The sequence below is a fragment of the Corapipo altera genome, unplaced genomic scaffold (assembly GCF_003945725.1).
Source record: "Corapipo altera isolate COAL_440 unplaced genomic scaffold, ASM394572v1 359, whole genome shotgun sequence".
In the NCBI taxonomy this organism is placed as follows: Eukaryota; Metazoa; Chordata; class Aves; order Passeriformes; family Pipridae; genus Corapipo; species Corapipo altera.
Window position 1 is genome coordinate 499,149 of NW_020884948.1, and position 21,504 is coordinate 520,652.

At 41.0% G+C, this 21,504-nt stretch overlaps 1 protein-coding gene across 16 annotated transcripts in view; it reads left to right on the forward strand.

Moving 5' to 3' along the window:
- Positions 1 to 5,777, forward strand: part of TNS3 (tensin 3) — a 206,917-nt gene extending 201,140 nt beyond the window's left edge. For all 16 annotated transcript variants that reach the window (XM_027662849.1, XM_027662851.1, XM_027662852.1 and 13 more), the window contains 4 exons: positions 102 to 270; positions 1,225 to 1,293; positions 1,510 to 1,536; positions 2,488 to 5,777. In XM_027662849.1, coding sequence (XP_027518650.1) covers positions 102 to 270; positions 1,225 to 1,293; positions 1,510 to 1,536; positions 2,488 to 2,632 — 410 coding nt within the window. In that variant the 3' untranslated portion in view covers positions 2,633 to 5,777. The remainder of the gene's footprint in view (positions 1 to 101; positions 271 to 1,224; positions 1,294 to 1,509; positions 1,537 to 2,487) is intronic.
- Positions 5,778 to 21,504: the final 15,727 nt, after the last annotated feature.

Below are 21,504 nucleotides of genomic sequence, written 5' to 3' on the forward strand. Positions count from 1 at the left end.
ATAGATAAATATAGTCATTGGCTTTAATATAGCGGTATTAAAAACAAAGGGAGAGCAAAATGCCTATGACCCTTCAAAGCCTTTCCCCTCTTTTGTTACAGCTTGTAATGTGTGGTACCTGAATTCAGTGGAGATGGAATCCCTCACAGGCTACCAGGCAGTACAGAAAGCCTTGAGCTTGACACTGATGCAAGATCCTTCTCCTGTCTCAACTGTTGTCCATTTCAAGGTGTCTGCACAGGGAATCACACTGACAGATAATCAAAGAAAGTAAGCAAAAGAGGGTTGGGAAGAGACTATCCAGCCCTGTCCTCAGCAAGTGTTGGCTGCTGTTGATTTAATGTTCCCAGTTACATTCTTAGAGGATACTAGGATTATCGAAAGAATGATGGTGACAGTGTAAGCTGGCTGCAGTACTGGAGCTATGGACATTAGTAATATTTAAACTATGTAGATTACTTCCACATGGCATATTTTACCTCCGGAAGGTCATTTTGCCATGGCATTTTTTTGTTGCTGTTTCTTATAAAAAAACAAAGTAATGGCTTTGCCAGCATTTGATATTGAACTTATTCAGTGAAATGATTTATCTTTACAATGTCTTTCACTAGTATCACTGAACAGAGTTGACTTAAGCAGATGCTGGGTATCTCCAGTATTTAAAACAGTGCTTTGGATATCCTGTAAAAAACTATGATTAAAAGTTAATTTATATTTACTTTGTACTAAATGCTATTTAGGCTACCGTGAACTCTTTTCATTTTGAAAAATTACAAAAACAAAAAAGGGACAATAGGAATTCATTATAGATTAAAAAAAAAGTGCCAGACTTCTTAATTCCATGGGGTGTGCAATCATTTGTAGCAGATCAAGGACAGGACATTAAACTGTAATGCCTAGAAGTGTGTATATTTTGAAATGTAACGTAATCAAATCATGCACAAGTTCCAAGAAGTTGCATTATGTACTAATATCGTATCTAAATGACCAGTTTTTAGAATACTCCTAATCCTTTTTCTTAGCTTGAGGATTAGTTTTCCTTTGGTTCAAAAAGTTCATGTTCCTTGGAGCAGTTCAGTTGGCTTTCAAGGTCACTCAGAAATACCAAAAAGTATATATTGTCATTGTTAAGACTAAAAAAATTTATTTTTCAGATCTGCTTATTGTTTAAAATTTTAAGTATCTTAAATGTTTCTGAAACTTGTTCTATTTCTTCCTATCCAGACTCTTTTTTCGGCGACATTATTCAGTCAATACTGTTATTTTCTGTGCCTTGGATCCACAGGACAGAAAGTAAGGAAGATAAGCAGTATTTTTAATATGCCGTTTATATTGTTGATACACCAAAAAAACCCCCAACCTCCCCCCAAAAAACAACCCCCTACAAAACACCACACAAAAACAAAAACCACCCAAAAAAACCAAACAAAAAACCACGCAAACCAAAACTAACATAGGTTTCATTTTTGTTTCTCCATTTATTTTTTTACTGCTTTCTTAATGGACAAGATGGATGAAAGATGGCCTTTCTGCAAAGTAAGTGGACACTTCTGTGAGTCTTTTAACTGAATGTTTTAGGCATATCATTAAAGTGATCAGTTTCTTGGTGTTCTAAATTACCTTTGTCAGAGATGTAGAAGGGAAAGCAGCTGTTGAGAGACAGAAGTCTCTCAGCCCACTGTAATTAGACTTTAGTTGCTTCATGTACACCTCTTCAAGTTGAGGCCTAATTGTGTGATGGGTGATGGTGGAATGTCTGATTGATGTAGGTTTCAGGTCTATGATTTGACTAAGGTTTCAGAACTTAAAACAGAACTATTTGCTATTCAGTTTTGTGTTCCACTTGTCCAGCAACAGTACACAAGCTTACTTGTCTCACTTAAAATGATATCTTTAGAAAAAAATCGCCCCCTGTGATACATAGATGAAAATACTCTTAGTAATATTAATGTGTGGCATAAATATATAATTACCAGTGGATTGCAAAGTGTTTTCTGTTGAAGGCAAACACTGTTGTCCCCTTTAACCAAAAGAAATAACCTAAACAGAGAGGTTCAGGCACTTGTTTCTGGAAAGTGAAGAAGAGTAAGAAAGAAATAGATGGTCTAAGTCCTTTTTACAATACTCTGTTCACTGAGATGTGTGTCCCTCAAAAACCTCTCTTTAGGCAATCCCTGATACACCACACCACACACTCCCCACGATAGGTAAGAGAACAGCAGTATTGAATCAGATTAAATGTATCCCAAGGGTCATCAGCACTTCTCTGACAACACACAGAGTAGAAGGAAGGGGGAAGTGTCCTTCCCTGATTCTCTCCTGAAATGTCTGGTCCATCTGGATCACTGTGTTTAGCAGTCACATGGGGCCTTGTCCATCAGAACAGAGGAAGTCTGGTTTGTGTGCTTCGTTTCTGCAGTATCGTTATGAAGAGAGGTGATGCCTGTCTGTCTCTTCTCTGACGTACTGTGATTGCTGCCCTTGCAGAGTGTTTGGGTTCATTGCCAGGAAGCAAGGCAGTGCCACAGACAACGTATGCCACCTCTTTGCAGAGCACGATCCAGAGCAACCTGCCAGTGCCATTGTGAACTTTGTATCAAAGGTCATGATTGGATCTCAGAAGAAGATCTGATGCCTTTCCATCCTTGATTCAGAGCTCTTCACTGACGTCACTGAAGGAAATCAGTGTGAGAAGGAGAAAGGCTATTCAGCAACAGTCTGAACCTTGTCATTCCCAGTAAGGAAAGCAGAGGATGGTCTGTGTACTTTGTTTGCAAGGGTTCAGGTTTTTATTTGAAGATGCCTCTGACTTCACAAAGCACTATTGCTTTGCTTTCATATCAGATGATAAAACAAAAGAAGCTGGGTGCCACCCAAACCCATGTAGCCCATACCTGAATGAAGCATAAACAAAAGACTTCTCCTGAAGGGTTCCTAATATATCTTCACACGCTGTTTCTCATCATTTATTGGAGCAGAAATGCTCATTAGATTGTGCTACTTTTTTGTTCAGAAAGTGTATAACCTCTACAAACACACTTACCATGGTTGCATCAATGGTAGCTATAGGCCTTGCAAATGTGCTTTTAAGAGAATGATCAGCTGAGGAAGACTATTTGCTCTTCCCTTCATCTTTGTGATCAGTGATGGGAACTGAATGGAGAAAGGGGAAGATGTATGTGAAGAGAAGGTTTGTGCAGGTTGATTTCTGGTAAGAAAGGAGTGGCAGTTGGAATATTCAGGAAGATAGCTCTGTATTTAGTATTAAGAGGGCTAGGCTGTTTTACTTTGAAAATTTTTAAATAAGGAAAAAGTGACAGAACAAAAAAAGTTTGTGTGGAAATCTGTTTTGTAATTAGGGAGGTTTGTATTGTCTTTATACAAAGAACTAAGCAGGGAACGTTCTGCATTTTAATAATTACAGGGTAAAAATGAGGGGAAAACAAAGAGGAAAATTGTGTAATTTATAGTATATCTCAGATCTTGATATGTCATACAGATCATTTTGAAACTATACCATTGCTGAGCTTTGCCTCTTTACTTATTTTGTGTAAGTAAAAGTGTGTATAACCTGTATAGAGACAATAGAGTCTGATATTTTCACTTTTGTGTTACAGTGACAAGATACTTTTGTGTTACAGTGTTGTCTCTGCAACACTGATTTGGTAGTAACATTTGTTCCCCTACCTAATAATTATATTTATAGATTCTTTTGCCCCCCTTTTGTTGAATTTTTGAGGATTTTTTGGCTTTTTTTTATCAGTAGGAATTATTTTTGATTTATAATTCCTTGAGTCAGCAAATCTGAAAGTGAATGGAATTTATTTTGTTCCTCTGTCCCATTTCTTGAGAGCATTTATGTATTGATTTCTACAACCATCACACTTGTACATATCTCGGTATCTTTCTAAACACATTGATATTTGAAATGCATAAGAAAGTGCTAGTTAGCTTTTCAGAAAATCGATACAGTAGGTTACAGTGGAAGCCTGCACAAGGAGAGTAAGCCTCTGAGGTCTACTGTGTAATTCCCATTCACTCAAAAAGAGCAGTACTAGACCCCTATATGAGAACTGGGGGTAATAAAGGAGCTTTAGTGTTCGCAAGTGCTGAAAAGTTTCATTGCCTCTATTTCTTTCATGTGTGGCTGTCAACATTATATTCATAACCCGAGGAATAAAATGACATGCTGAATACTACATGCTGAATGCATGAGCCGCTGGATTAACTAGTAACTATACCCACTTTTAGATTTTAATCCTTTTATCCACTGTTACTAAGTAACGGTTAAATGGAATGAGAAACTCTGGTTGGGCTGTATTTTAAGAGGGTTCCACCAATTTGAACTAGATTTGTCCTGTATAAAATATGATGGTTTTTTTTAATAGCTCTCTTTCCTGAAGTATTAGGACCAGGGAAACCTTATTCAGTGACCATAGCCAAAGTGTTTTATTTGTGTAACTACGAATTTTGTGTAAATAACTTTATGCTTTTTAAAAGGAAGGGAGTGGGGAAGAGAGGGGAAGATAAGAAAGATTTGCATTGGGACCAGAAAGTGGTGTATTAGTAGCAGGGGGCATTGGATGTCTGTGAAAGGGTGAAGCAATCCAAAGAGCAATAGCTACCATTGAAGCAACAAAGGCTCTGATTTTAACAAATAATTTTGTTCTTCTGGCACAGAGGTATACTGCTTAAAGAGTTTATGTACCATCCAAAAAAAGAATGCAGTTCTTACTTCCAGGAGTTCTGCTCCTTTTAAAAAATGTTAGGACGAGTTTTCTTTTAATATTCTTTTGGTGTACAAAGATTCCAGTTGCCTAATGTAGTCAGCCAGTTGGAGCCCAGAGAATTTCTTCAGCTGACATCTCAGTTAGATTTAAGTCTCAGTTAGATTTAAATCTGATGCATTGTGAGCATTGAAATGAGGAAGAATTTTTTACTCTATTTTTTCACTTCTGTAGAAAGTACTTAAATTTTAGTGTGTCTTCTCAGACACCAAGTGTTGGCCTTTGGGCTGAAGATAAAATGTCTTTTTTCTCATGTATTGTTATTTCCATTCAGGGCCTTACTTTTTATTCCTTGTGCTTTTTCAAGGTCTTCTAAATTCAAAAGCATAAGGGATTGAATGCTGAAACTCCTGGTGGTATTTCCTGGGAGTTTAGCTCTACTTGGTAAGTGAGAAAAAAGAAGTTACCCTGTTTCTAAGGGAAGTTTTCTGTTATGCATTCCTTTGGATGGTATAGTGCCATGTGCTCTTGCTTTTTAATGAATTAAAAAATGCACAAAGCAAAATAGTTCAGTATGTACCATTATGTAGTGTATGTAGAAAGATATTCATGGAACTTATATGTTCAAGGCAAATACAAGACTAAATCTTTAACACAGCACTTTCTTTCAAGATTTTTGGTAGATGTGTATATGCAGTTTCATAACTAATGGCAGCAAGTTGACACATGCATTTAACCAGACTCCTGTTAACATAGTTAGTAAATATGGTACTATAATCATACAGTGTTAATAAAAAAATGCTAAAAGCCATGTTTTTAATTAAATGGTCTCAGTGTATCCAACAGTATCATTAAAAATTTAATGTTTCTTTCTTGGTTTTTCTATTAGTGAAAATTTTTACTTTTTTCTTGAAACTGTAAAGAAGCATCTGAAGGTCTGCAGTATATAAATGAATCTTTCTATAAATTCTTTGTATAGTCATTTTCTCTGCTCTTCAGATACCACCTCTTTCAGAATTATAATAAAATTACAAATGTGGAATTCCATAACACAGTGTGACATGGCCATCTGTTCTGAATGAAAGTTACCTTCTGGTATTCAAAACCAGCTAATGAGTAAAACGTTCTTCGTGAATTAAGAATAGGTTGCGTGCTGGGGTTTAGTTTTAAGAAACACTTGAGATTTATTTCAAGGACTTGACTTTGCATGAGTCTGTGTTAGTGGTTCAATTCAGTTAATTGAACTGAATCCCTAGTTAATTTTTGGTTATAGTGATATAAAAACACCTTTTGCCTGTTTTGCGTATTTCAGTGTAAGAAGGAAGAATATGATGTCATCTTCTGAGATGCTGTACCCATTTAACTGTATCTCTACAGTGATTACACTGGAAAACCTTCCAGAGGAGCATGAGAGGGGGTGACAAATCTTACCCCTAGCTGAAATAGGTTCAAAATTAGTGCATCAACCATACATTGAAGGTTGAGTAATATACATGCTTTATCAGGATTGTTTTGGAGACTGATATGTCATGCTGATATGTCTGGTATGTCATGCCGATGCCTTTTCTAGGCTGGCAGGAATTTTTCGTTGAGTGTACTTTATTGTCTTTCATCACTACAGGCTGTTGTGAGGTTTATGCGTGGGCGTAATGCAATGGAGTTACTAATAAAAAGTATTAGTTTTTATGGGAATGTTTTATAATGTGGAACAGATGACAAGGATGCAAGAGCAAAATGAATCTTCCGTGTCAGGAGTCCAGTCTCTCCTGTTAAACTCCTGTCCTTGAACTTGGATGCCATTGTGCACATGTGTGCTGCTCTTCAGTGCATTTGAAGATGTCTGTTTGCTCTAGTGGATGAAAATATGCTTTCAGTATTCATCCTACATGTATTCACAACTGGTTTATAGGCAGTGGTTCTTATGCCAGCACTATCTCTTAGCATGAATAACTGTTTTCTCCCTGAGGTATTTTTAGCAAGAGATCTGACCCACCTTCAGTCCCTCATTCTTCCTTTGGCAAGATTAAACAAGTCAGCACTCAGCCCTTTTGTGTTTTTGTCTTTGAAAGGGTCAGTAAAAAAATTTCTTTGGAGGGACTTTTTAAGTGAACAGTGATACTCCATAAAAAGGGGCATAACCTGTTGCCTTGTGATTTTTTAAATATTTTTATTAGAAAAATCTTGAAACAAGAAAACTTGGCCCACCAAGATAGGCAGAGTAAATCCCTCATCTGCTTTTGCTGTTTACACCTAGCACAAAGATTACAATAGTGTAAACTACATCAGGCAGCGTGCACAAAGGACGAGTAGCTAAAGAAGTTCTTAGTAGCTTAAGTCAGAAACAGGAAGCTTGCAGGAGTCCTAGCAAATCTGGCAGAGTACTAAGAAGGCAAAGGGGCGCTTTTTAGAGAATTTAAGGATCTTGCTGAATAACTGAGAAGGAATTTGCATTGCATGTCACTGTAAGGGATATCAAACCGGAACTATTCCCTTTCTTTGAAGACATTTAATGTCTCATAAAGCAGAAATGTTTGGACCCATTTTAATGTTTTAGTATTTGCAGAATCATAGAGTGGTTGAGGTTGGAAGGGACTTAAGGAGGTCCTCTAGTCCACCTCCCTTTTTCAAAGAGGGTCATCAAGAACCATTTGCCCAGGACCATGCCCAGACAGCTTGAATATCTCCAGGAATGGAGTCTCCACAATCTCCCTGGTCAACCTGTCGTAGTTCTCAGTCACCCTCACAGTAACAAAATGTTTCCTGGGTAACTGCCTGTGTTTGTGCAAATAACCTCTTGTCCTGTCACGGGGCACCACTGGAAGAGCCTGGCTCTGTCCTCTTTGCACCCTCCCATTATTTATACATATTGATAAACTCCCCCTTGAGCCTTCTCTTCTCCAAGGCTGTACAGTCCCAACTCTCTCAGCATCAGTTTTGTGTCACTGACAGACTTGCTGAGGGTAAACTCTGCCCCATCATCCATTCAGGTAATTGATTAACATTAAACAGGACTGGACCCAGTATGGACCCTTGGGGTAGACCACTGCTTACTGACCTCCAACTAGACCTTGCACTGCTCATTAACACTCTCAGTACCCAGCTTTTCAGGTGCTTTTCAATCCACTTTACTGTCTGCTTATCTAGCCCCTATATCAACACCTTGTCTAGGAAGGTGTTACGCAAGACAGTGTCAAAGGCCATACTGCAGTCCATGAAGACAATGTCCACTGCCTTACCTTCATCCAAACCAGTCATTTCATCAGAGAAGGTTATTGGGTTTATCAAGGATGACAGAGAGGGTAATCAGGCATTGGAATGGGCTGCCCAGGGAAGTGGTGGATTCTCCGTCCCTGGAGGTTTTTAAGATGAGACTGGATGTGCCATGGTTTAGTAACTACAGGTGGTAGTGGATCAAGGTTGGACTTGATGATCTCAGGGGTCCTTTCCAACTGGCTAATTCTATGATTCTGTGATTCTATGATCTCACCATGTCCGCATTTATCTTGCCAAGTTCCCATTCTAAGTTTCTCCCAGGGTCATATAAATTTGGTTCCCTACAAGTGACTGAGAAACAGATTAAGTAGAAAAAGATATCACTACTCCATAGGTTCTGACAGTGTCCCATTGGTGCTCTTCTTAGGGTCTTCTCAATGGTTGCAGACTGTATCTGTTGAGTGGTGGGGAGAAAGAGTCCACCTAACTCCCATTTCATGGGGTTTATAACGTGCTAGGTGGAAACGCCCCCTGTACCTCCCCTGGATGATGTAATACTGGATCATCAGACATTCCACAAGTCTTTGACACCTTCTAAGATGTTGCAGCTGTCAGTGTAGTTGAATTAATCATGGCCCTTCATGGTTCATCATCCGAGATGAACCAGGCTCAGGCTAGGTGTGAATGTCTTTGGTGCTCCCTGGAGTGGTTTTCACAGCTGAGTCATCATGTAAGGGAGGACATGGGCATGATAAGAAGGAGTATCCCACCTTGTAGGATTTTCATCTTATCAGCCTCTTCCCTTATCTGGAAATCCAGTTTGTGTCTTCAGGTATGCATGCCCTTCTGGATTGGCATACTTGGGCAGTTAGTACCACCTTATCTCAAGGTCCTTTCACAGTCCAAATTAGTAGGCATATTCAAGGAGGAGTGGACTTCTGTAGACTAGCATCTGTTTCTTTGCAATTTTCTACAGTAAAGAAAAGTTTTTTGGTTTTTAAGCCGTTAACCATTTCAGTCTCTGACAAGGGGATGGCTCTGACTCCCAAGTTATCCCTAGGATTTCTGCTCACGTGAACAAGGCATTCCCTTTCTACATGCTTTTGTGTTAGATATTTACAATGACAAAAACTCAATAGAAGTGTTGGGTTTTTTGCCTTTTTGTCTCCTGATCTGACCTGTTGCCAACTGGTGGAATGATACAGCCACAAAGCTCTAGTGATGCAGCTCACGGTAGCACAGCCCCATGGAGGAGGTTGCCTGAGCAGCTCTTTGGGAATTGTTACTCTGTTCTGCTACTCAGTACCTATTTGTGATGGACACCAGAGCAGCACGAGGAGCACCAGCAGGACAGCAGCAGACACAGGAGAAAGGGCACACATGGAGAAGACAGAGTTTGTCTGAACAGAGGTTGTTCTCCCACAGCCGACTTTGGGCTTGCTGATAGGTGTCGGCAAGGCAAGCAGTGACAACCGCATGCAGCCACTCTCTCACTTCCGCATAGTGAGGTGGGGAGAGATTTGGAAAAGTGGGAAAACTCATGGGTTGAGATAAAGACAGCGTAATAGGTAAAGCAGTAAGCTGCATGCACAAGCAAAGCAAAACAAGGAATTCATTCATCATTTCACATAGGCAGGCAGGTGTTCAGACATCTCCAGGACAGCAGGGCTCCATCTCGTGTAATGATGAGTTGGGAAGACAAGCACCATCACTCTGAATGTACACCCCTTCCTCCTTCTGCCCCAGCTATATGTGCTGAGCATGACACCATATAGTGTGGAATATCCCTTTGGTCAGTTGGTGTCAGCTCTCCTGGCTGTGTCCCCTCCCAGCTTCTTGTGCACCCCAAGCCTCCTCACTGGTGGGGTGGTGTGAGAGCCTGTTAGGATCCACTGTTAAAGTCCTCTGCCCAAATTAAGGTGCAAATAAGATGAAATGCCAGTTCAACAATACCTGCTTTATTCCTAACATTAGGTGTATAGGGGAAAGAGAGAGAGAGAGGAGAGGGGGGAGAGGAGTGCGAGCAGAAGATAGTTAGCAATGTGCATCCAGTGGTGTACAATTAGTCCCTCCGTGTGCCAGACTGCTTCTTGATGGTGGGGTCCCACTGTTTGAAATTACATAACTTTTCTAATTTTATTAATGGTCTTAATTAACCTTTTATTTAGTTGTTTTAATTAATCATAGGTTGTGTGTTAGACCTTAAATAACTTTTAGCCAGAATATAGAAAACAGTTGTCATAACAACTTTTGTGAGAATATAGCTTGGGAAAAGTACTAAAACTGTAAGTTTTGTTAATCTTGATATGCTTCAGTGAACAAAGGCCATGAGAGAAAGATGTGTTGTTGAAGCTGGACATTTGGAAATAAATATCATTTGCATAAAGCAGCAGATAACGAAGAAGACTAAAAATGACTCGATATTTGTTTCGGAAAATCCCTACTGAGACTAAAAGACTAAAAGTATGAATTAATTAGCATAAGCAACGAGAGATTAAAAACCAGTAGTGGATAGAATACTAATTAATGATGAACATCAATTTCTTTGTTTGTTAAAAATGTATAATTAGGTGAAAAAGTGATGTATTGGTGTCTGTATGGAGGCAGGATTTTTGTCACTCACGTACACACCCAGTGCTGCAAATAAAGCAATGCCTTGCTTTCTGACACTAAAAAGACAGTATTAGAGGGTTCTGTTATTCATAACAATTTTGGAGGTATTCGGCAACACCACTGGCTTTGTGGTGGTAAGGTCCCACTCGGTTCACACCCTGAGTCACTTTTGTACCTGGCATGGGAGGTGAGGGTAGTAGTGGTTTTCAGTTCCTCATTAGCATAAGGCAAGAGTAGGAGTGGTCATTGCACATGCTTGGGTCTTAATTCAGTGGTCGTCGGGGGTCTACTCTGGAGGTCTTACAAGTCAAGTACTCCCAAAATCAAATGTCCTATTTGTGACCCCACTTCTTGCACTTGAGCAGTTATACACTTGTTATATAACACACTGCAATGGACAGTTGCAGGGTTCAGTCCTGCCTCCACAAGCCAGAACCAACACTTTGTTTCTTTTTGCAGCTTGTGCGTAGGCACCTGTGCTGTTTTCTGCAACCTTTCACCACCAAGCCTGACATTTTCTGCAACAAGTTTTGCCACCAAAGGCATGTCTAAGGCTTATGCTGCACATGTTATTAACTCTTACCTTACAGAGAGGGACAACGCCTTGATGCTATGCCAGCACAGCTCAGCAATAATGGAAACATCTCTGTGTTATTCACACTGTTTTCAGCACAAATCCAAATACACCCCCATAGGAGCTACTGTGAAGAGAATCAACTCTACCCCAGTCAAAAACTTTCATAACTATTGAAAGACATTTAAAAAATAGTGCAATCACCAGGTACAGTCAACATGGTTTCACAAAGTCCTGTTTAACTGTTTTGCTGTCTTTTTATGATGAGGTCACCTGCTTAGTGGATGAAGGGAAGGTGATGGATTGAATTTTTCTGGATTTTAGTTAAGGCTTTTGATATTGTCCTTTCCAGCATCCTTCAAGACAAGTTGTCCAGTTGTAGAATGAGCAGATTCATGGTGCGCTGGGTGACAAACTGGCTGAAGGGCATAGCTCAAGTGTTGGAGTAAATGGGGCTACATCTGTCTGGTCACTGGTCACCAGTGGCATTCCTTAGGGCTCAATTCTAGGGCCAGTTCTGTTCAATATGCTTCTCAGTGACTGGATGCAGGATTTGAATGCACCATTACCAGATTTGTTGATGGTACCAAACTGGGAGATGCTGCTGACTCTCAAGAGAGACAAGATGCCTTGCAGAGGGATCTGGATATCTTGGAGCGTGGGGCAATGATTAATGGGACTAAATTTAATGAGTCCAAATGCATCTGGAACAGGGTGGCACGAGGCACAAGTCTAAATTAGGTGAGGAGTGGCTGGAAGGCAGCCCTGCAGAAAGGGGTCTGGGGGTGCTGGTTGGCAGCTGGCTCGGTATCAGTAAGCAGTGTGTGCCTGGGCAGCCCAGAGGATGAAGCATGTCCTGGGATGCATCAAACACACCTTCACCAATCAGTCCAAAGAGTTGATTATCCTTCTGTATTCAGTGTTGGCACGGCCTCACCTTGAGTGAGACCCACTGTTTAAAAATTATGTGAAGGTTCTTGAATGCATCCAGAGGAAGGCAACAAAGTTGACAAAGGGACTGGCAGGCATGTCCTCTGAGGAGCAGCTAAGGACACTGTGTTTGTGTAGTTTGGGGGGAAGGAGACTCAGGGCTGACTACACTGCTCTCTACAGCTTCCTGAGGAGGGGAAGTGGAGAGGCAGGTGCTGATCTGTTCTCCCTGCTACCCAGTGCCAGGACTCTGGCAATGGCTGAAACCTGCATCTCTCAGTGGAGGTTCAGATTTGACAGGAGGAAATATTTCTTTACCAAGAGGGCTGTCAGACCCTGGAAGAGTGTGAAAGCCCAGATTTGTATCTCACTGGGTTATTTGATTGTTGGGTCGAATCAACCATCTTGTCTGTGTGTGTGTAGTGGAGGGGGGGAGCGGACCAGGAGCCCAGTATCAGTGTCCACTAGGTAAGGCCTTGCAGCCAACATGGCTGAGTGCCTGGGAGCAATGTGGCTGTGGGTGGCATGTCAATCAAAAAAGGCCTGTCTGGTAGCCCACCCACACCACACCCCCTGGAGCCTCTGATTGGCTGCACCACCTTTCTTTCTGGCCTGGATGGCATTGAGTAGTCAGTGAGCTGGACGTCCTGCCTGGCAGGGGTGGCCACATTGACTAGGGCACATAAATAGAGGTGCAGAGGGCTTCTGTGTTGGCCTGCCTTCTCTCGTGGGACCTGCTGTCAAGTGATCTCTGATGGTAGCACAAGTTTCTTCTTCTAACCTCTTTCTTTACTTTTTTCTTCTTTTAATCTCTCTTTCTTTCTTTACTCTTTTCTTTCTTAATCTCTTGTGGGTAACTTAAAACTGATGGGTTGTATTTCATTAAAAATAGTGGTGGTTGTGTACTGGGTGCTTTAGTTAAGTACTTCTCCTTGCTTGTATTTTACTCCTGTAAAACCTTTTGCCAAAATGCTTATTTTCTCACTAAATTAAAAGAAATCTCTTGGGAAAAGGTCTGTGACTTTTTGTCTTTATGTGAATTCAGGGTATTCAAAGGCTCTGGAAAAGTTTGGTGGGCAAACTCTTGGAGTCTAAATAAAAATAAAACTCCTGGTAAAGCTTGAGGCTTTGGGACCAGGGCTTTACAGTTGGTCATGCCTGACTTGTCTGTCAGCATTAAAAGTCATTTGGACACCACCCTTCATAACATGCTTTAACTTTTGGTCAGCTGTGAAGTAATCAGGCAGTTGGAGTGGATGAACATTGTCGGTCCCTTCCAGTTGAAATATTCTATTCTATTCCCATATGTGCAAATAAGAAACTGGAACATGATCAGATTTTGCCTTATCAGGTTTAGATATTGCCTTAGTGTTCCTCATAACAACTACGACTAGAGCTTGCAGTGTTTTGATGACCTCACAGTTCAGATTTGTACACATTTCTGTTGAGAAAATTTTACTTCTTCATTCAGAGCACTTCCCATCATGATTGGAAGAATCTCTTTTTTTGTTTCACTTTGCTAGAACAGCATAAAAGACGTTTCAATTCTCTGTTCAAAGGTGCAAAAGATGAACTTCATCTGTTGGTGAGCCTGAGCACGTAGCTGGTTACTGAGTTGTACACTTAAGGATTTAGTGTAGTTCGAATGTTTATCACAGGTAAATAATACAGATGCTGTTTCATCACTGAAAACTCAAGTTTCTTCACAGTGAAGCATCAGTACTGCTGAGCTCTTTGGACTTTTCTGAAGAACCGGCCATCATTTTTTGGTTGTGGGGTTTTTTTAAGGCTTCAAGACCCAGAATCAAGTTAGTGACTTCTTTCTTGTTCAAAAGAAGTTTTCACTAATTTTCAGTGAAAAACCTCTCAGTATAAACACTACATGGTCCAGCAATAGCATGTACATAAAACATATCTAAATGTATTCTGTATAGAATTTTTTTAAGGCTAATCAGTGTTTGAGTCTTGATAACAATTTATAAATTCTGGACACACGGTGAAATTGCGTACTACAAAAACTATTTGGGGAAAAACAATGCCTGCTGTTACATCTTCTTTCCAAATCTAATTGTTACACTGAAAAGCCAGCTCTTTATTAGGATTAGAGACTATATAGATATCTCGATATCTACTGTGATATGTGCCATACATAGCTGTATGTCTTAATGTTTAAAAACACAACAAAAATTCTTTTTAAAAGATGACGTATTCATACTTGGAAAAAAATTCAATTGCCTTCTGAATATTAGCATTATGAAGTCTGAAAATATGCTTAGGTGGGAAAAAATTAAACCAGTGAAGTTCTTCATAAATACATGACTTCAGCACCTGGATTTTCAATTAAAATACCAACTATTCTAGCACTTACTCCATGTTAAGACACATGCATGTTAAGTCTTTACTTAGCACTTTGGTTACATAAAGAAAAATCAATTCTGTATACCAGTTAAGCAAAATGACTTCCACTCTCCTCACAGCTCTAATTAAATAATGCCAAGATTTTACCCATCTTTAGAAATCATCACATCAGTAAGCAAGAAACTAGTGGGAGGTAACAGCACCCATTGTCTTTCCATTCTCCTGAACCACCTGGCCATTCTCTCCCCTATGCAGACTCTCCACTGAACGGACCAGCACTCAGCATTTAACTCTTGAATCTCCATTTTGCTTGCTTTAGAATGCACTTCTGAAACTCAAGTTCCTGTGAATTAGTATATTTCTATAAGAGCAGAAATCCTTCTCAGATAGGATAAATTCTAATGAAAAGGAAGAAGAAAGTACATAAAAATTCACAAACTGAACTAGATATCAGATACAGATGTGTTTTCTTCTTGTCTGTGAGAATGCAGACAATCATGTCCTCCAAGACCTCTTCTTTATAAAAAAAAAGTTTAATGTTTGTGTCACACGTCCCTGAAACAGTAGCCCCTTACGACCAAGTTGTAATGAAAATTTTTCCATTCCTCTGGATGACTTATAGTTGTCATGCAATAGCGGTGTTGTCAGTGTCACACTGTTAAGTACTGATGAACGTGCCACTGATGGAGTATCTAAAGTACAACCAGTTGCTAATTACGGCAAGGAAAACCTTCAGTTTTAAGTGTAGTTTAGAAAGAGACATTGGAATCCTTGCCCACAGCAGAAATAGGTATCATATGCAAAGTCTAGTAAGCTTAACAGGTAAACATATAGTCGTACATATATGGACTTAGTACTAATATGTGCATATAAGATTGCTGATATGCAGCGAAATAATATATTAAAATTAGTTCTTTGGCATTGTGAAATTTATATAAAAGATATATACACATATATAATCTTATTAATAAATTTAATATTTATATAAATCATATATCATATATAAAAGATTATATACCATATAAAGGCTATCATGGCTAGGCTTCGCAAACGAAGATTTGGGAAGGCACTATCCACATTTGTTACAGGCACGCTGGTGGCTTATGAGGCCAATACGTGACAGACATATCCGATTGCAAAAGGCACAGCAGAAAGACTCCTTAGATGGTGTATTCTGCAAGACACGGTTCTTTCTGCGTTGCCTTTTTTCCTCGAGAGTGATCCTGCGTGTGTTCTCGAAGGAGACAGCTGCATTATAGATGGTGTGTCTCCAGACCTCCCAATTGGAGGCCAGAGTAGACCAGTTATGGTGATCAATAAGGCCAAGGCTGAGATGTTGTTTCAGGGAGTCCTTGTATCTTTTCTTCGGGGCTCCTCTCATGCGGCAGCCAGTGGCAAGTTCACCATAGAGCAGGATCTTAGGGAGACGGTGGTCCTTCATCCTTGAGATGTGCCCTGCCCATCGCAACTGCATTCTCAGTAACATGGCCTCAATACTTGTGACAGCTGCTTGCTCTGGTACAGATGTATTGGTCACATAATCGGACCAGCGGATGTTAAGGATTGTACGGAGGCAGCGTTGATGGAAGCGTTCTAGGAGACACAGGTGGTGGCGGTAGATGACCCATGATTCGGAACCATATAAGAGAGTAGACAACACTATGGCTTTGTAAACACTGATCTTGGTACTTTTCTTCAAGTGTTTATTACGCCGTACTCTTTTGTGGAGTTTTCCAAAAGCACTATATGCCTTTGCTAACCTGTTGTCTATCTCTCCGTCGATCTTACCATCTGAGGAGATGAGGCTACCTAGGTAATTAAACTGTTGGACTGATTTGAGCTCTGATTGGCCAATGGTGATGTGGGGATGATGGGGGACTTCCTGAGGTGCAGGTTGATGGAGGACCTCTGTCTTCTTATCATGGTTTGAGATAGCCCCAAAATCCAATTCCCTAGCTCCATCCCCCCTCCCACATCTCAACTCAATGTGAGATGGGTTTTTTCCAGACAAAACACAACCGGACTCAAAGTGGGGGAAAGGGAATATATTACAATGACTGTACAAATAAATACTATAACACATTATACACAAAAACCACAACTATCTCTGCAATGACATATAGTATTTACAATGGATCAGATCTCTTCTCCCCTCCAAATAAAAGTCCAGGAGAGAAAGAAGGACAGATCCCTTCCAGTCTCTCAGGGCAGCAGCTTCTTCAGAGTAGCAGAAGCAGTCTATCTCTCTCTCTCATGCATGCAGCTGTTGCTGGATCTCTGCCAGCACTCACGAGGGAGGTATCCAAGCTCCCTCGGCCCCGTCGCCAACCAACCGAGGGGTCTTCCGTTGGCTTCGTTACCCCAGACAACGGCCGTTTCACCACGTCATATCACAAAGCACAGGGGGTCTTTGTGACGGTCTGGTATCTCCAGGAGATTCAAGCTCCTTGCAGGGCCTCTGTGCCCTGCCTCAGGCTGCCACCTTGGCAGCAGTGTGAGGGGGGAGCCAAGGTCACCCCCTCTGCATTCCTCTCTGTCCCGGTCCAACTTCCCAGGACGCTCTGAGCTTCTCAGCTCCTCTCTGCAGTGCATGTTGCACTTCAAGGCTCTTTCAAGTAAGAGTCCATCATCTTCCTCCTCTCCAGGAGGTCTCAAATGAGGTTTGGGGGGTCTGGTATCAGTTCTTACCCCCAGAACTCTGTAGCTCTGCTGCTAGCTTCTGCTGCTTCTCTGGTTCAGTTCTTATCAGTTGGCTTTTAGCCATAACCTCCGGACGCTGCCGCCGCTTCTGCTCTGTCTCTGCTCACTCACAATGGAAAACATCTCCCAGCTCACAGCTACAGACACATAGTCCAGCTTAACACTGTTCCAAGTCTCTGTAGCCCCCAACTGGGGCTGGGGGGCCCCAGAGGCCCCGAGGGGCTCAGAGCCCCTTCCTCGTGGCTCTACAACATGACTACTTCTTCTAACAACCCAAACTACCACTCATCTCTTCCGGTCTGGTTGTGGTATGTTTACATTTCTGCAGGAGCGCCTATTGGACAGAACTTCAAAACTTCCAGGGGTTTCCACCCCTTGGGGGTTACCACTTTTTTTAGCCTCTGGGGGAAAACAAGGTTCAAACCACTACACTTCTTTAAGCTGACTTCCAGCCCAAAGAGCTCAGCAGCATCTGCAAAACAGGATGTTAAACACTGCAGGGCTGCTTCTGTGTGGGCAACAAGGGCAGCGTCATCAGCATAAAGCAACTTCCGGACAAGATGGTTTAAGGTCTTGGTGTGGGCCTTCAGTCGCCTTAGGTTGAAAAGGCTTCCATCAGTACGGTATCGAATGTAGATACCGTCCTGATCATCGAGGTCTGCTGTGGCCCTTTGGAGGATCATGCTAAAGAAGACGGTTAGTAGGGTTGGAGCGAGAACGCAGCCTTGTTTCACACCATTCTTAATTAAAAAGGGCTCAGAAAGTGTGTTGCCATATCTGACTTGGCCGTGCTGATCCTCATGGAGTGAGATGATCATTTTAAGGAACTTGGGGGGACAACCTAAATGTTCCAAAATCTGCCACAGACCTTTTCTGCTCACAGTATCAAAAGCCTTGGTGAGGTCGACAAAGGTTACATAGAGACCTTTGTTCTGTTCCCTACACTTCTCTTGCAGTTGCCTGAGAACAAACACCATGTCTGTGGTGCTCCTGTTGGCTCTGAAACCACACTGACTTTCAGGTAGAATTCCTTCTGCTATAGTGGGTATTAGTCTGTTCAAGAGTATTCTTGCCAGGATTTTGCCAGCAATGGAGAGCAGAGTAATACCACGATAGTTTGAGCAATCTGATTTAATACCTTTCTTCTTATACAAAGTCATGATGACTGCATCATGAAGGTCTGATGGTAGTTCACCGAGCTCCCAACAGCGCACCACAAACTCGTGTAATTTGGTGTGGAGTGCAAGGCCCCCATGTTTCCAGACTTCAGGTGGAATTCCATCAACCCCAGCTGCCTTGCCGATTTTCACCTGCTGTATGGTCTTGAGGGTTTCTCCTAAAGTGGGGGCAGTATCCAAGTCATACTTTACTGGTTGTTGTGTGATGGACTGAATTGCTGAATCTTGGACTACACGGTTGGTACTGAAATAAAGGCTATATACACATTTATATGTATATAAATCATATATAAATCATACATGTGATATATATTATATATATTATATATATAAATCATATATGATATATATAAATCATATATATCATATGTAAAAGATATATACACATTTATGTGTACACATGTACATATAAGACATAACACACATGTATTAAAGGTGTTCAAATGACTTTCCATTATATATTAAAGCAAGGCATCAGTTAAACCAGCAATTAGACCTTACTGCACAAATGCTCCCTTTAGGATTATTTGCATCCCCCATCCCTTTGCAGCAGGTGGCTCCAGTGAGATGATGGGTGCCCTGTTTGACTCCCTACACACAGCACGCTCACACGGTCAGAGAGTTTCCCTCATAAGTGATACCTGTGACCTTGTGGCTGCTGTGCTGTGTGCCCACATTACCAAGGTCTGTTTGCTGCACACACAACTTGGCAATAGCCGTTGCCTTTCACTTGCCAGGCAATGGCAAGATCCGCTGTCCTTACTGCTTCTTCATATGGGGTTACATGCTGACTTAACGGGTGTGGAAAGACAGAGAAGGACCTTTCACATTCTGCACGGTGGCTCCTGGGTACATTGCCTGTACTTTACAGTGCCTGAGCCTGCGGTAACATCTGGCACACATGGATAATGACTTACTGTTGGACAGCATCATATGCTTCTCCTAAAATGGCCTATCTTCCTGGGTAAGCTTTGCCTTCAAACAAGTATTGAAGTGTTTATGATGCCAGGTTACGCTCTGAAGACTGCTTCCAGTTTGGCAGTTGCCCAGCATGCAGTGAGCCTCACCACCACTGTCATTTGGTCAAGTGCTTGCATGATTCCTGCTGCTGAGGGAATGTCTAGCTCTCCCCTCCCCTTTGGTGCCAGCACTATTGCTTGTGGGGTCCTTGCCTGAAAGGCAAGCATGGCTGCTGGGATGCAAAAGCAAATGCTAGTAAACCTCCAAGGACAGAGCCCACAGCCCCCACACTATCAGAAACACAGTGTCACACTCAGATCCTAGACTGACTCAGATACCATATTTATACAAACTATCCAAAACTGCATTGCAAAAAAACATACTGGCATCCCACAAATACATTTACATACAGCCAGACAAGAATGTCACATGTTATGTTATCAGAACTATAATATAGTGTTGGTCTATATGGTATTAATTATCTGCATACTTCTAAATATGTTCCATGAGATCTGCATTTGCCACTGGCAAGTCTTACTGATTTTAAAATTTAGGTTATTCTTTCAGTCTTATCTAATACAGATACAAAAACTGACTCAGCAACGCAATTAAGTTTGCTTATTATCTATGATTCTCTCTCCATACGGCAAAGCACCAAATCAGAAGCTTCACAGCATTACCAGTCCATGTCATGTGAAGCAGATCTGTGAGGAGAGTGGAAGTCATTTTGCTTAACTTGTATACAAAATTGAATTTTCCTTATGTAACCAAAGTGCTAAGCAAAGACTTCCAGAATCAGTTGTCATGCATGGGCTTGGTGTGTTCTATTTTTTATATACTCATATATGTGCACTGTATTATATTTTTGTATATGCTGAAATGGAGGAAAGTGAAAGCCTGGAAAATTTAAGAAGTCTGGCCATGCAAGGTAATGACAGAACCAAAAGAAAACCTTACTTTCAGAGCCCTTGACAGTCCTAATTGCCATTGAATTACTACTGTGCCCAAGTTTATTTTGTCTTATTTCCTTGGGAGCATCTGCTTTTATTATTCTTGAGAGAACGCAGTTGGGAATTCTTTTTCTTTTCATTTAATTTACTATTTATGGTTGACCATACTGGGAATTGTACTTAAGAGTTTTAAAGACACAAATTCTTGCTTAAAGGCCTTCTCTTAGCCTTTGGAATTAAGCAGCCATGAAGAAAGTCTCTACAGTGGAGACTGTGGTTAACTCGGGTTCCCTTAGCTCCCAGCACTGTCACCCTTTCATCTCTAGGTTCCTCGGAAGTTTTTGCTGATCACTGAAAATGTCTGCCCAGCAGATGGAGCGATTGTACAGTGCCTGAGACCTACTTGGGCATGTAAAACTAATTCTCTGTTGTTGAGCTTTCCGAGGTACTGTTCAGCTAGTTAAGATAACAGTGATTGCATGTACACTTTTTGTTCCACAGAAAACAGGGGGCATGTTTTATCTGTCAGTATCCTTGGAGGAGATAGTTCTTTTGAGCAGCATAAGTTGTTCAGCTTTGTTTTATTCTGAAGTTGAAGCCATTCTGCTTAAACTGAATGGTGCCACTTGGTTTCTAAAAAGCAGGAAATAATGGAGGTGGTTTTGGTGATTGTGGGCAATGAATAGGATCTGAATGGGGTCTAGAAACCTACCAAGGAGAACCCTGAGCTCTTGTACCCCCTCTCCTGGGAGTTGTATCCCCACATCCCCACTCTGCTAGCTCACTATACCTCCTTCCAACTGCTCAGAGTCAAACTTAGAAGTTCCCAGAGTGAAATATGAAGAATTATGAGAGAGACAGGATATCACTCTTTCCTGCTGTGTTTCTAACCTCTACCCTGAGCTGCATCAGCACAACCTGACACACAGGCATTTCTTTCCTTTAAGTCATTAGTATGCATAGTTTCTGAATGGATTTTACAGGTATTTAAAAATAACACCTTTTAAGTAAATTTCTAGCAAAATTTGTGTATGATACTGTTCTGAAACGCCTTATAATGCTTGTATACTATTGTGTAATTAGAAACCTATTATGAACTTATATATTCTATATGTAGTTAACACTGAAAAAGCATGATGTGGTTTTCAATATGTTCAGAGAATTGGAACTAATGTGTCCTAGGACCTAGATGAAATTAAGTCAAATCTGCTGCTAATGGATGTTCCCTAGACAAGCTTTTTTGCTTTGTCTGGTAAGGATTTTGTGGCATGGTTTGTTGGGGTTATTTTGTGTTTTGGGGG